At 47.2% G+C, this 16695-nt stretch overlaps 1 protein-coding gene across 1 annotated transcript in view; it reads right to left on the minus strand.

The window, feature by feature from the left end:
* The window catches only part of LOC129700835 (multimerin-1-like), a 47020-nt gene that overhangs the window by 11203 nt on the left and 19122 nt on the right, over positions 1 to 16695 (minus strand). Inside the window, 2 exon segments of the mRNA XM_055641578.1 lie at positions 4724 to 4897; positions 10215 to 10307. Coding sequence (XP_055497553.1) covers positions 4724 to 4897; positions 10215 to 10307 — 267 coding nt within the window.

Consider the following 16695-nt stretch of genomic DNA (forward strand, 5'->3'; position numbering starts at 1 on the left):
CTTGAGTCCAGTTTAGTTTATCATTGACACGTGCACCAAGGCACAATGAGTAGCGTTTATTTTGCGTGCTATCCAGTCAGCAGAAAGACTAGACATGATTCCAATCAAGCCATCCATAGTGTACAGATAGCAATCCACAGTTCCACACTTTATTTTAATTTATTATTGTCACATGTTCCGAGGTAGAGTGAAAAGCTGCTGTTTGTGTGCTATCCAGTCAAAGAAAAATGCATTATACATGAATACAATCGAGCTGTCTCAAGTGAACAGATAAAGTGTACAACATTTAGTGCAAAGACATACACACTCCAAAGACGTATATGTTTGTAGCTTTGATAAAGATTGTAAATTGTCCCTAGTGTGTAGGATAGTGCTGGTGTATGGGGATCACTGATTGATGCTGAATCAGCCGAATGATCTGTTTTTGCGCTGTATCATTAAACTAAACTAAACTAAACTAAGAATCTTTGTAGATTTCTTCCATTATGGGCTGAATAAATATTGTCTGTTTTACAAGTGCAGAGGATATGACAGGTGATCCACTGGTCACTCCTCTGAGCATCCTATACCAAACACGATCCAGTGGGTCTTCTATCCCCTCGGCTAATGGTTTACAGCTCCCCATCATATCTTCCTGATCCTGCTCCACTTATCACCTTCCCCACTTACCAGATTCCATAATCTGCAACTCCATCCAAGACCGCAAGAAATTTCAAAGAGTTGTGGACGTAGCACAGACCATCACTCAAACCAACCTCCCTTCCAGCGACACTACTCGGCAAGATCACCAGAATAATCAAGGACGTCTTATCCCGCACATCCCTCTTCTCCCCTCTCCCCTCAGCCAAGAGGTACAGAAGTCTGAAGTGTTCACACCTCCAGATGTATGGACAGTTTCTTCCCACCTGGGGGCGTTTTTAGATCAAAGGGCAAAAGTATCCCCTGTCCTTGCCTGTCATTGTCCCTGTAAGATGTTGCACTATGTTACTGGGTCTGAGCACATACAATATCAAATTGTCATCAATGTGCCACTTGCTGTCAGTTTTAGGAATTTTAACCCAAATGTCTGAAGAAGGGTCCTGAAATGAAAAGTGATCTGTACATGCTCTCCACGGGTGCTGCCTGACTCAGTGTATTCCTCCAGCACTTTGTGTTCTGCTCAAGTTTTCAGCATCTGCTGAATCTAGTTTAACATAGAAACATAGAAATTAGGTGCAGGAGTAGGCCATTCGGCCCTTCGAGCCTGCACCGCCATTCAATATGATCATGGCTGATCATCCAACTCAGTATCCCGTACCTGCCTTCTCTCCATACCCCTGATCCCTTTAGCCACAAGGGCCACATCTAACTCCCTCTTAAATATAGCGAATGAACTGGCCTCAACTACCTTCTGTGGCAGAGAGTTCCAGAGATTCACCACTCTCTGTGTGAAAAAATGTTTTTCTCATCTCGATCCTAAAAGATTTCCCCCTTATCTTTAAACTTGACCCCTTGTTCTGGACTTCCCCAACATCGGGAACAATCTTCCTGCATCTAGCCTGTCCAACCCCTTAAGAATTTTGTACATTTCTATAAGATCCGCCCTCAATCTTCTAAATTCTAATGAGTACAAGCCGAGTCTATCCAGTCTTTCTTCATATGAAAGTCCTGACATCCCAGGAATCAGTCTGGTGAACCTTCTCTGTACTCCCTCTATTGCAAGAATGTCTTTCCTCAGATTAGGAGACCGAAACTGGCCTGGTTTAGTTTGGTTTAGTTAGTGTGTTGTCACATGAACTGAGGCAGAGTGAAACCCCTTCTCCAGTGCTATCCAGTCAGCAGAAAGACTATACATGATTACAATCAAGCCGTCCACAGTGTACAGTTTCCTTGTGGATTTTAATCATTTCATTCTCTCATTTGTCGTCCCGTATTAACCTTTTCATTTATTTCTGTATGATTCTATTACCCTTTGACTCCAATAATCTTTCATAACAATATGTATCGCAGGATGTTGTGGATACTTTGATTCATCCCCATTATATTGAAGATGTGTGCCTGTGCCCGACCAAAGTCTGTCAACTTTAAAGCCATGCTCATATCCCTGATTCAGGTACAGACAAGGACCTTCCCAGAAGAATCAGTGAGGTTGTCTTCCACCTTCAAGAAAGATGCCCTTTAGTGTGACATGCTTACCCTGACAGCAGACAAATAGGTGGTAAATTTTACACCAAGCTGCAGTATTGATGTACACTGCTGCTGAGAAAGCCTTCTCTTTCCTTGAGGCATGGCGCTGTTAGATCAGCCAGCTCACACTGGGAACGTATAGTGCTCGGCACCACAGGTACCCAGATTCCTGTCCAATCAATGGACATTGACACTGGTCCATTGCTACTGAAGGGCAAAGGTCCTTTGTTAAATTATGTATCGAGCTCAGCCCGGTCCCTGAACGATTGAGTCCACGGCACACAAATTAAATTGCCTCGTTTCACAGTCGGACATGTTTGTGACCCTGGGCTCGAAGAGACCAATGCTTTTGATAGGCTTTGACTGAAAAATTATTAAGGTTTTCATTGATAAGGTATTCCTGGGATAAGACTACTTGTATTTATGAAGGAAGAAGTTTAGCCTTTATTTATGTTCCACCACAGTGAGGAATGTGTGGAAACCGCTGTGGTGGATGTTTATGTCAACTTTTATTTAGTTCTGTGCCTTGTTGCTTTGTTTTGTATGGTTGTATGGTAATACAAATATCACTGTACCTTAATTGGTACACGTGACAATAAAATACCTTTGAACCTTTGTTGAGGAGAATGTGGCATAATTTTTTGCAAAGCTGACATGTTTGTACTCAATCTTAATCTCAGTTCACATGTATTTAGTCTCTTTGATGGAGGTCTCCAACGCAAAGTGATGTGAAAAAGGTTGGAGAAGAAGAGTTAGGAATGTGTGACAATAAATTAGGTGCGGTATAGTGGTGCAACGGTAGATCTGCTGCCTTACAGCGCCAGGGAACCAGATTTGATCCTGACTGCTGTTGCTGTCTGTATGGAGTTTGCATGCTCTCCCTGTGACCACGTGGGGTTTCTCCCGGTTCTCCAGTGTCCTCCCACATTCCGAAGACGTGCGGGCTTGTAGGTACTCGCTAGAATTTCGAAGATTGAGGGGGGACCTTATAGAAACTTACAAAATTCTTAAGGGGTTGGACAGGCTAGATGCAGGAAGATTGTTCCCGATGTTGGGGAAGTCCAGAACAAGGGGTCACAGTTTCAGGATAAGGGGGAAATCTTTTAGGACCGAGATGAGAAAAACATTTTTCACACAGATAGTGGTGAATCTCTGGAATTCTCTGCCACAGAAGGTAGTTGAGGCCAGTTCATTGGCTATATTTAAGAGGGAGTTCGATGTGGCCCTTGTGGCTAAAGGGATCAGGGGGTGTGGAGAGAAGGCAGATACAGGATACTGAGTTGGATGATCAGCCATGATCATATTGAATAGCGGTGCAGGCTCGAAGGGCCGAATGGCCTACTCCTGCACCTATTTTCTATGTTTCTATGTTTCTATGTTAATTGGCTTCTGTAAATCATCCCTAGTGTGTAGGGTAGACTTAGTGTATGGGTGATCGCTGTGTGCGTGGACTTGGAGGGCGCCTGTTTCCACGCTCTATCACTAAACTAAACTAAACTTTGGTTCCTATTAAATCTTTTCCTTCCCACAGTAAAATGATTATTGAAAGAGGAGGAAGTGCCTTAATTGTCAACACATTATTTTACATGTATTTGATTTTAGTATCAGGGCATCGCTGACAAGGACATATTTATTACACATCCCTAGTTGCCATTGGCAAGGTAGCAAGAAGAGACCTACTTGAACCCTTGTAGTCCTTCTGGTGAAGATACTCCCACACAATTTTGGGTAAAGATTTTCCGAATTTGGATCTAGTGATGATGAAGGCCGGTAGATTGGAAGATTAGGAAATTAATTCATCACATATGAATTCAAGAGTCTGGCAACAGCAGAGATGTTTCTGAATCTTGTGGCATGTGCTTTCAAGCTTTGGTATCATCTGCCCAACAGTAGAGGGGACAAGGAGAAATGGCTGGGGTGTGAATAGTTCATTTTCTTGGCTGCCTTCCCATTGTGCCACTCCAAAGGTATAGAGTGGCACAATGGCGCAGCAGTAGAGGTGCTGCCTTCCAGCGGCAGAGAACCATGTTAGATCCTGACTATGGGCGCTGTCTGTACAGACTTTGTATGTTCTCCCTGGAGCTGTGTGGGTTTTTCTGTGCTCTGATTTCCTCCCACATTTCAAAGATGTGCAAGTTTGCAGGTTAATTGGCTCCTGTAAATTGTCCCCAGCGTTTAGGATAGTGCTAGTGTACGGGTGATCACTGGTTTGGTGATCACTGGTTCGAATGACCTGTTTCCATGCTGTATCTCTAAACCAAACTAAACCAAACCAAACTAAATTAAACTATAGTCAGAGTGAATTGGGGATCGAAGGTGGAAGTCAGGTTTGTGTGATGGTCTGGATGGTGTTCACATATCTATGCAACTTCTTGCTCAGAGACAGTCTCGGACAGAGTAGTTGCCATTACCAAGCTTGTCATGATACATTTTCTTCCTTTGCAAAGGCTGGGATAAGAGATTGCTCTTCTATCCATTTGGCATTGGGATCGATGTTAACAAGGATGCCCCACTATCTACTTCAGAATACAGAAGCCTGGGCAGATATTTGCCATACCTTTTGAGGTTGACTGAAGATCTTTCCCATTATTTTCATTTATCTTGCCCTCCAGAGAGTACAGCAGACTCTGGACATTGTTCACGTTGGCAGAAATGTTTACAACCTTCTTTTGGAGAAGACCCAGTTTGATTTCCTGATTGTACAGCTTGTCATTGAATTTTCTTGCCAATGCTATGAAACATAAAAATAAACCATTAAAGTTATGATTCAATACACACACACACACACACAATGTCCCATTGTATTACAGTCAGAAGATGACTACCATCTGTGAATGACCCCCATGCTTGTCAATATAGTTTAGTTCAGAGATACAGCATGGACACAGACCCTTCAGCCCACTGAGTCCATGCGGACCAGCTATCCCCATACACCAGCACTATCCTACATACTAGGAACATTTTACAATTTTTACCAAAGCCAAATTAACCTACAAACCTGTACACCTTTGGAGGGTACAAGGAAACCAGAGCACCGGGAGAAAACCCACCAGGTCAGGGGGGGAACCGACAAACTCCACACAGATATCACCCATAGTCAGGATTGAACTGGGATCTCTGGCGCTGTAAGGCAGCAGCTCTACTGCTGCGCCACTGTGCCGCCCAAACATACAATCATCTCCAACCATACACTTTGCTTAAATGTCAATGGCTTCCCTTCTCTTCCAATTCTAAATGAGAAACTGCCAAACCTGCACTGCGGGATTTGCACTTTGAACTAACCGTGCAAGTAAAACACAAATATCATCCCTAAAGCTGCATTTGAATTAAATGTCAAGATACTGCAAGGTGGAATAATCTTTGACGTGCTGCGAATAAGGGTTCTGCCATCAATCACCATTACACGACTAAGGACATTAGACATATACGCAGCTGGTGTGTCGACATTCTCCCAGGACCCTGGTCTAATGAATTGAACGGATCTCCTTTATCATACAATTAAATCTTTATATTGATTTCTTTTTTCAAAGCCACTTATCAAAATATATTATCAGCGTTCTCCCAACTCAATTATCTCAACCAAAGGATGGGCAGCAATGACTTTAGACATCAGATATACAGTGCAGAAAGAGGCCCTTCACCCCACCGAGTCCGCGCCGGCCAGCGATCACCCCCTGCACTAACACTATCCTAAACACACTGGGAACTATTTACAATTTATCAAAGCCAATTGCACGTGTTTGGAGTCCTGGAGGAAACAGGAAGACCCAAGGAGAATTCACGCGGTCATGGAGAAAAGTTACAAATTCCACACAGACAGCACTGGTAGTTAGGTTCTAAACTGTGTCTCTGTCACTGTAAGACAGCGACTCTACTGTTGCACCACCATGCCGCCACAAATGGGAAAAGGAAGGAAATGATCTCAAGAGTGTGAGCAGAAGCTCAAGTTTTGTGAATTTCTAACGAAGATGGGTGGTAGAGTTGCTGCCTCACAGCACCAGAGACCCGAGTTTGATCCTGACCACAGGTGCTGTCTGTGTGGTATTTGCACATTCTCCCTGTGACCACTTGGATTCCCTTTTTAGGTTCTCTGATTTCCTCCCACATCCCAAAAATGTGCAGGTTTGAAGATTAATTGGCCTCTATAAATTGTCCCTAATGTGTGGGGAGTGGTTGAGAAATAAATCAATCAACATATTTAATGGTGAAACAGCTATGAGAAGCTGAGACCCACTCCTGCCCTCTATTTTGTTTTCTTTGGTTTAGTTTAATTAAGAGATGCAGCATGGAAGACAGGCCCTTTGGCCCACCGAGTCCATGCTGAAAATCAGTCACCCGTTCACTATAGCTATATTATCCACTTTCTCATCTACTCTCTAAACACTAGGGGCAATTTACAGTGGCCAATTAACCTACAAACCCACAAGTCTTTGAGATGTGGGAGGAAACCGGAGCAACCAGAGGAAACCCATGCGGTCACAGGGAAAATGTGCAAACTCCACATAGACAGCACACGAGATCAGGATCGAACCCGGGTGTCTGGCGCTGTGAGTCAGCAGCTCTACCACTGCACCACCCTGCTGCTGAGGTTGGTGCCAGAAGTTTCCTGTTCCTGTTGTTCTGCAGCCTTTTCCAGAATATTCTATAGGCTGTGGCACTGTGCTGTCCTGTTACGGTTTTTATGTATTAGTCTGTCATGATTCTGTTGTGAGCAGAGGATTAAAATACCCTTTTGTAATTTGGCACGGGAGAAAGTATCCAGTTTACACGGGGGGCTCTGCAAGAACGATGGCGACCCGGCGGGAGGGGGGGGGGGGGCAGCTGCCACGTGCGGCTGCAATCAGTAGATGGGATTGCTCAGTGAATTTTAAAGAACTTTGTCAGCGCCAGAAAGACGGCGACACTCATGTACGACCAAGGTGAGATCCGCTGTATGATTTTAGCAGGTCGTAGCAAAACAAACCATTTCACATGTGACAATAAAGTATTGAATCATTGAGAACTCTGAACTCTTGTGTTTCAGTTTGGGGACGTAAGTTTGGACCTGCTGCTCAAGTTGCGAGATCCTTCAATCAGCAAATTGGGCAGCTTGAATGGTGCTGATGGACTCTCTCTCTCTCTCTCACGACAGACACAGTTGTTTATTCCTCCCACATGTGTTTTGCTCTGATGCTGTAATTGGCTGTTTCCCAGTTTAGTTTAGTGTTGACATTCCTTGACCTTGTGATGGGATGTTTACAATTTGTTTTGCATCCCGTTATCTTGATACTAATTAGCTTAATGCGTTTGCAGGTAATTGCTTTCTGAACCAGACGAGGGGTATATCAACTGCAAAGTTTGCACATTTGAATCAGTTTTTCATCAACTCGCTATGGCACTATAAGCCAATTCCTTGGCTGAATAAGAATGGCGGCATGGTGGCGCAGCTGTAGAGTTGCTGCCTTACAGCGTCAGAGACCCAAGTTCAATCCTGACTACGGATGCTGTCTGGACGGAACTTGTACATTCTCCCCGTGACCTGCATGTGTTTTCTCCGGATGGTCCGATTTCCTCCCATACAACAAAACGTACAGGGTTGTAGGGTTTGATAAAGTTGTAAAAGTGTCCCTAATGTGCAGGATAGTGTTAGTGTGCGGGGATTGCTAGACTCGCTGGGCCGAAGGGCCAGTTTCCGCATTGTATCTCTAAACTAAAATCAACTAACCTAGACTTAAAGAACCTGAGTTATACAGAAACAAGGAAGAAAACACAAAATACTGTACTGAGACAATCCAGCATACTGTATCTTCTACCTGAGTTTTAAGATTGATTGAATGATACAGCATGAAAACAGATCTTTAGACCCACTGAGTCTATACCTACCATCGATCAATGGTTCACGCTAGTGCGATGTTATCGCACTTTCTCATCCACTCCCTGCAAACTTGGGTCAATTTCACAAGGCCAATTACCCTACAAACCCGCGCATCTTTGGGATGTGGGAGGAAACCGTCGCACTCCGAGGAAGCCCACATGGTCACAGGGAAAACGCGCATACTCCACATAGACAGCACCTGAGATCAGGGTTATCAACCCAAGTCTCTGGTGCTGTGAGTCAGTAGCTCTACCAGCTGCGCCACTGTGTTGGCTTTTTCCGTTTTGTTATTTCACCATCATTCATGCCTTTAATTATTTCTAATATTGTTTGTCTAAATTAGCCTTTTTAATCATTTTGGAATGTCATTTGTTATGTTACTTTCACTTTCATATCCACTCACTGTACGCCAGGGGCAAATTACAGAGGCCAATTAACCTAAAAACCTGCATGTCTTTGGAAATTGGATGGGAACTGCAGCACCCAGAGGACACCCACGTGGTCACAGGGAGAATGTGCTAAGTGAAACTAAACTAAAACTACACATAGACAGCACCCGAGGTCAGGATCAAACCCGGCTCTCTGGTGCTGTGGTGCAGTATCTCTACCCGCTGAGTCACAGTGTCCCCTGAATTCATTTCAGAATCAGTAATACAGTGTGGAAATGGGCCTTCTGCCCAACTTGCCTACATCGACCAACATGCCCCGTCTACGCTAGTCCCACATGCCTGCATTTGGCCCATATCGCTCTAAACCGATCCTATCCGTGTACCTGTCTAAATGTTTCTTAAACATTGTGATAGTCCCTGTCGCAACCATCTCCTCCGACAGCTTGTTCCATACACCTACCACCTTTTGCGATAGGATATCTAGTGATATAATGTACTTAAGCCCCTTTCTTACATCACTCCATCCATCAAAACACGTCTCAGAGAACTCAAGGAGTGAACATTTGACCGTCATCTTCAATAAAAAAGGATACGTTTGCACTGCATGGAACTACAGAATCCTTTAGTTTATTTTTTTAAATTTAGATTAGAAATACAATTCGGAAACAGGCCCTTCGGCCCGCAAAGTCTGCGCTGACCAACAATCCCCGAACATTAGCACTATCCTACACAATAAGGACTAATTATAATTTTTACCAAAGCCAACTAACCTACAAACCTACACATACTTGGAGTGTGGGAGGAAACCGGAGCACCCGGGGTCACAGGGAGAATGTACAAACAGCACCATTAGTCAGGACCTAACCCATGTCTCTGGCGCTGTAAGGCAGCAACTCTGCCGCTGCACTACCGTGCTGTCCTAAACGTTGCAGGTGCCATCCTTACAAAGGAAGAGTAGGCCATTCAGCCCTTCCACCTTGTTCTGTCATTCACTCCACAAGGCTGATATGTCAGATCCATTTACCTTCCTTGCTTCCATCATTTTATAATCTGCCTGGCACCATCAATATCTGTTGATCTCGGTTCTGAAATTTTTGATTTTTCCTACAACACTTTTCATGGGAGAAGATTTACACTCCCACCATCTTTGGAGGGAAAAGGTGCGATCACTTAAAATGACCCCACTCAAACATTAATGTGAGCCTGCCTTGTTTCTAATCCCCTGATGCGAGGAAATAGCATTTTGCAATCTACGCTGTCAAATGCTGTAAACATATTTTAGGTTACTTTAGAGATACAGCATGGAACAGGCCCTTCAGCCCACCGAGTCCACGCAGACCATCTAGTTTGCACTAGTTTTATGTTATCCCACTCTCTCATCTTCTCTCTTCACACGAGGGACAATTTACAGGGGCCAAATAACCTAGAAACCCACACATCTTTGGGAAGTGGGAAGAAACCAGAGCACTCAGAGCAGTCACAGAGAGGACAGGCAAACTGCACACTGTCAGTACCCAAGGTCAAGATTGAACCCGGGTCTCTGGCGCTGTGAGAGAGCAGCTACAACTGCATCACTGTGAGATGCCCTTATTTACATGGCACACCTTATGGCCAGGACCTGTAAGTGAATACATCCAGTACTCAAACCCCTTCCATAAATGAAATGCATTTACTTAGGTCCTGGAAGTGAATAAATAAAGCAGCTAATCCTTTGCCACAATGGAAATTATCTCTGTATTAGGTTTCCTTTAAAAGCTTTAATTCTTGCGGTGAAATAATACCAAATAACACTAAGTGCAGCTAACCTTGATCATAGTGGGGTTGAGGATACTTGGGGAGATCTGCACCCGTTCTCTGACTCTCAGCTTGGTTCTCCTCCGCTTGTCTCTTCAAAGAATCTGTGATTAATACAGAAAGTTTGAGATTGAGTCTTCGCAAGCACCCAATGGTATGTGTGTGTGTGTGTGCGCGGGCGTGTGCTCTGTATATGTGTGTGCGTGTGCTGTGTTTTGGTTTGTGTGCAATCTGTTTGTGTGTGCGCTCCAGTGTGTATGTATGTATGTGTGTGCTCTGTGTGTGTACGCAAGTGTTTGTGTATGCCCTAGTGTGTATGTATGTGTGTGTGCTCTAGTGTGTATGTATGTGTGTGTGCTCTAGTGTGTGTGTGTGTGTGTGTGTGTGTGTGTGTGTGTGTGTGTGTGTGTGTGTGTGTGTGTGTGTGTGTGTGTGTGTATGTGTGTGTGTGTGCTGTAGTGTGTATGTATATGTGTGTGTGTGCTCTAGTGTGTATGTATGTGTGTGTGTGTGCGTGCACTCTGTGTGCATGCGTGTGTGTGTGTGCGCACTGTGTGTATGTGTAAGTGCGGGTGCGGGTGCGGGTACGTGTGTGGGGGGGGTGAGTGTGTGCTCTGTGTGTGGGTGTGTGCGACTGTGTGTGTGTGTGTGTGTGTGTGTGTTCTGTGTGTGCGAATATATATGTGTGTATGTGTGCTCTGTGTGTGACGCATGTGTGTGCTCTGTGTGTGTGCGTGTGCTCGTGTGTGTGCGCGCGCTCTGAGTGTGTGTGTGTGCGGGTGTGTGTGCGGGTGCATGCTTCTGTGTGTGTGTATGTGTGCCCACGTGCACATGTATGGGTATGTGTGAGTGTGTGGATGTGTCCTTTCTGTCTGTGTGTGTGTATGTACAAGGCATGGTACAAGTTTCCATGTAAATATGTAAATTAAAAAAACCCTGCAGTTGTTGGAAATCCGAAATAAAAGCAGGAAATGCTGTAAATATTGAGCAGGTCCGGCAGCATCTGCAGACAGTGAAATACTGTTATTTTTTCAGGTCACGGGCCCTTTGCCCGCACTGATTCCTAATGAGGTGTCTTTAACCTGAAGCATTTGCTCTGTTCCTCGCTCCACCGATGCTGCCGGACCTGCCGAGTGTTTCCAGTTTTTATTGCAAGCTTCCGTGTGCTTCATCAGGATGATGCTGGATCCAATGTTCTGGCTGCAGCTGGAGGGTCTGGAGGCTCTTCCAGGTTCCAAGGGACAGAATTATAAATGAACTTCCGTGCAGGGAGATGTGAGCCTCGGAATTACGGAGAAGTTTAGGAGATGGAATATTTACCAACCCTCCTTTCCATTGACTCCATGTACACATCATGCTGCCTTGGCAAGGCCACCCGCTTAATCAAGGGCTAGTCTCACCCTCTTCTCACTTCCTCTTTGTCTACTAACCAGTCAGTAGAAAGACTATACATGATTTACAATAACAATGTACAAATACATGATAACGGGAATAATATTTAGAACAGAATAAAGTTCAGTAAATTCCGATTAAAGATAGTCCAAGAGTACCCAGTGAGGTAGATGGTTCAGGACCGCTCTCTAATTGTTGATAGGATGGTTCAGTTGCCTAATAACGGCTGGGAATAAACTGCCCCTGTATCTGGATGCGTTTTTACACATCTGTACCTCTTGCCTTGCCCCTTGAAGAGGGAGTGACCTGGTGAGACTCGTCCTTGATTGTGCTGCTGGCCTTGCTGAGGCAGCGTGGGGTGTAAATTGAGTCAATGGAAGGGAAGTTGGTTTGCGTGATGGTTTGGGCTGCATCCACAATTCCCTGCAATTACTTGCGATCTTGGATGGCGCTCTTCCCAAAACATGCTGTGATACATCGCAATAAAATGCTTTCTACGATTACCTTTTGTTTGTGTTCCCACGTGCCTGTCAGTGACACCAAAGGAAAGCAGATAGACTGACATAGAGAACTGTGACTTGCTGATGGGGTTCGGCTAGCTAAGCTGTTGGATACCCCAAAATACCAGTCTCTTCTTAAGAGGCACAGAGTCATAGTCACATAACACTCAAACAGGCCCTTGCCCAACTTGTCCATGCCAACCAAGATGCCCATCTCTGCTAGTTCAATTTGCCCACATGTGCCCACTATCCATCTAAACCTTTCCTATCCATGTACCTATCCAGGTATCTGTTAAAATTGTGTTATATTAACTGCCCCAATTACTTTGGCTTGTTCCATATACCCACATCTGCTGTGTGCAAAGTTTGCCCCACCGGTTCCTATTAAATCTTTCCCCTCTCGCCTTAAACTCGTGTCCTCTGGTTCTTGATTCCCTTACTCTTGGTAAAACACTCGCCCTATCTGGTTCCCTCGTGATCTTACTCACCTCTATAAGATCACCTCTCAGCCTCCTGCACTTCAAGGAATAAAGTGGGAACCTTTCCAACCTCTCCCTCTGCTCAGGCCCTCAGGTCCTAGTGAATCTTCTCTGTACCCTTTCCTTCTGTGAATATATTTCTTCTTATCTCTTCTCCCAAATTGCGACAGTGAAACGGTTGCTAAAGCTTCTGCCTTAAATGGCCAAAGACCCTGGTTCCTCAAAACCCCAGATGCTGTGTGCATGGAGATGTTTCATTCTTCCCGTATGAGTCCATTTGGCCCATTGAGCCTATGCTAACACTCAGAGCAACCCCATTTTCTCTCTTTCCTGCGTAATGACATCCTTTCCATAGCAGGGTAGCCAAAACTGAACACAATACTCCAAATGGCGTCCCACCAATGAAAGATTGCTGACCGCAGCAATTAGTTTAGTTTAGTTTAGTTTACATGTACCAAGGTTAGCGGAAAGACTATGCCTGATTAGTGATTACAATCAAGCTGTCCACAGTGTACAGATACAGGATAAAGGAAATAACGTACTGGGTTAATTGAAGTCAAGTAAAGTCCGATTAAAGATAGTCCAAGGATCTCCAATGAGGTAAATGGGAGGTCAGGATAACAGCACGGAAGAAACTGTCCCTGAATCTGGAGATGTGTGCTTTCACACTTCTGTACCTCTTGCCTGATGGGAGGGGGGAGAAGAGGGATTGACTGGGATGAGGCTCATAGGGTTTTGTCCTGTCAAACTGCAGAGTTGCAGGAAGAGGGAGCATGCTTCCAAATACCATCTGATTCTTGGGTCCAAGGCCACAAGAATCCATTCTGCATCCGCAGAGTAGAACAAGCAACTGAGCTCCTCCTACCCCGAAAGGATCTGTGCAGAAACACAAGATGCTGGAGAAACTCATTGGGTCAGGCAGCATCTCTATAGGATGCCCATAGGTCATGTTTTGGGTCAAGAACCTTCTTCAAATTGATTGTAGGAGGGGGAAGAAAGTTAGAAATGAGGTGGGGCAGGGTAAAGCCTGGCAATACATTCATGGCATGGGGGGTGGGGGTTGCTGAGAACAAAGTGGGATCTAGCGTGGGAGCGGGTGAGAAGGGAGAGGAACCATCGGGACGATATTAAACACTTTTGTAACTTTTCGGCGCCCTATACGTGGCGACTCTTTGCATACTTGTATACTGTATGCAGAACAAAGAATTTCACTGTACCAAGTACATGTGACTATAAAGTATCAATATATATATATATTGATATATTGATACTTTGTTGTCACATGTACTTTGTACAGTGACATTCTTTGTTCTGCATACAATACACAAGTATGCATATATACATATATATATATATATATATATATATATATATATATATATATATATATATATATACTGAACTACAATTATATTGTTTACAGGGTACAATGTTTACATATTCTGTTATGCTGCTGCAAGTAAGAATTTCATTGTTCTGTTTGGGACACATGTTAGGTTGATTGAATGATGTGATACAGGTACAGGTGAGGGGGTTTTGAGAGATTTTGATGGGTGGACAAGGGCTAGAGATGAAAAGGTGACAATAGGGGATAAAAGGAGACAAGGAGACAAAAGGGGTGTCAGATAAGGAGAGAGGAGGATTTAGTTTAGGTTGGCTCAGTTTAGAGATACAGCGTGGAAACAGACCTTTCAGCCCATCGAGTCCGCGCCGACTAAAGATCATCCGTGCACTAGTTCTGCACTAGTTTCACATCCTAGTCATTAGGGGCAATTTACTGAAGCCAATTAACCTACAAACCCACACATCTTTGGGATGTCGGAGGAAACCAGAGCACCCAGAGAAAACCCACGTGGTCACAGGGAGAACATTGCAAACTCTGTACAGACAGCACCCGTAGTCAGGATCGAACCCGGGGGGGGGTAGAACAAAAGGGGGGGGTGTGGAACAAAGGGGGGGTGGAAACAACTGGAACGCTGGGGGGGGTGTGGAACAAACGGGGGGGGGTGGAACAAAGGGGGGGGTGTGAAACAAACGGGGGGGGGGTGTGGAACAAAGGGGGGGTGGAACAAAGGGGGGTGGAACAAAGGGGGGGGTGTGGAACAAAGGGGGGGTGGAACAAAGGGGGGAGGGGAGGGGAGGGGGTGTGGAACAAAGGGGGGGGGGGGTGTGAACAAAGGGGGGGAGGGGGGTGGAACAAGGGGGAGGGGAGGGGTGTGGAACAAAGGGGGGAAGAGGGGGGTGTGGAACAAAGGGGGGGAGGGGGGGTGTGTGGAACAAAGGGGGGGGGGGAGGGTGTGTGGAACAAAGGGGGGGGGGTGGAACAAAGGGGGGGGGGGGGGGTGTGGAACAAAGGGGGGTGGAACAAAGGGGGGGGGTGGAACAAAGGGGGGGAGGGAGGGGTGTGGGAACAAAGGGGGGGGGGGTGTGTGGAACAAAGGGGAGGGGAGGGGTGTGGAACAAAGGGGGAGGGGGGGGGGTGTGGAAAAGGGGGGGGGGAGGGGTGTGGAACAAAGGGGGGGGAGGGGAGGGGGGTGTGGAACAAAGGGGGGGGGGAGGGGTGTGTGGGGAGGGGGAGGGGGAGGGGGAGGGGGGTGTGGAACAAAGGGGGGGGGAGGGGGGGGTGTGGAACAAAGGGGGGAGGGGAGGGGGTGGGGAACAAAGGGGGGGGGGGGAGGGGGGGTGTGGAACAAAGGGGGGGGAGGGGAGGGGGGTGTGAACAAAGGGGGGGGGGGGGGTGGGAACAAGGGGGGGGAGGGGAGGGGGGGTGTGGAAACAAAGGGGGAGGGGGGGGTGTGGAACAAAGGGGGGGAGGGGAGGGGTGTGGAACAAAGGGGGAGGGGAGGGGGGTGTGGAACAAAGGGGGGGGGAGGGGGGTGTGGAACAAAGGGGGAGGGGAGGGGTGTGGAACAAAGGGGGGGGGGAGGGGGGGGGGAACAAAGGGGGGGAGGGGAGGGGGTGTGGAACAAAGGGGGGGAGGGGGAGGGTGTGAAAAAAGGGGGGGGGGTGTGGAACAAAGGGGGGGGGGAGGGGTGTGGGAACAAAGGGGGGAGGGGAGGGGTGTGGAACAAAGGGGGGGAGGGGGAGGGGAGGGGTGTGGAACAAAGGGGGAGGGGGGGAGGGGGGAGGGGGTGTGGAACAAAGGGGGGGAGGGGAGGGGTGTGGAACAAAGGGGGGGAGGGGGGGAACAAAGGGGGGAGGGGGAGGGGTGTGGAAACAAAGGGGGGGAGGGGGAGAGGGGTGTGGAACAAAGGGGGGGAGGGGAGGGGTGTGGAACAAAGGGGGGAGGGGTGTGGAACAAAGGGGGAGGGGGGAGGGGTGTGGAACAAAGGGGGGGAGGGGAGGGGTGTGGAACAAAGGGGGGGGGAGGGGTGGGGTGGGAACAAAGGGGGGGGGGGGGGTGTGGAAACAAAGGGGGGGAGGGGAGGGGAGGGGAGGGGTGTGGAACAAAGGGGGGGGAGGGGAGGGGTGTGGAACAAAGGGGGGGAGGGGGGGGAGGGGAGGGGAGGGGTGTGGAACAAAGGGGGGGAGGGGAGGGGTGTGGAACAAAGGGGGGGAGGGGGAGGGAACAAAGGGGGGGAGGGGAGGGGTGTGGAACAAAGGGGGGAGGGGAGGGGTGTGGAAACAAAGGGGGGGGGGGGTGGGGAACAAAGGGGGGGAGGGGTGTGGTACAAAGGGGGGGAGGGGAGGGGTGTGGAACAAAGGGGGGGGGGTGGAACAAAGGGGGGGAGGGGGGGGGTGTGGAACAAAGGGGGGGGTGGGGTGGAACAAAGGGGGGGAGGGGGTGTGGAACAAAGGGGGGAGAGGAGGGGTGTGGAACAAAGGGGGGGAGGGGAGGGGTGTGGAACAAAAGGGGGGGGCAGAATAGTGGAAGAAATCGGCGTGCAACGGGGGTGGAGCATCATTACATGAAACGGAGGGGGAAAAATGTGGGAGGGAAGGAGGTTTAACTAAAATTGGACAATTCAGTGTGTATGAACATGTGTGGATCTATGCAGGACTTCATCCATTGGTTTATTTCGTCCAGATCAAAGCAATGTTGGCAATAATAGGGGGAGGGGGGGAACACTCAAAACGGGAAAAAATAGTTTGGATGGGGATAAATAACAAAAACCACATGC

The sequence above is a fragment of the Leucoraja erinacea genome, chromosome 1 (assembly GCF_028641065.1).
Source record: "Leucoraja erinacea ecotype New England chromosome 1, Leri_hhj_1, whole genome shotgun sequence".
Taxonomy (NCBI): domain Eukaryota; kingdom Metazoa; phylum Chordata; class Chondrichthyes; order Rajiformes; family Rajidae; genus Leucoraja; species Leucoraja erinaceus.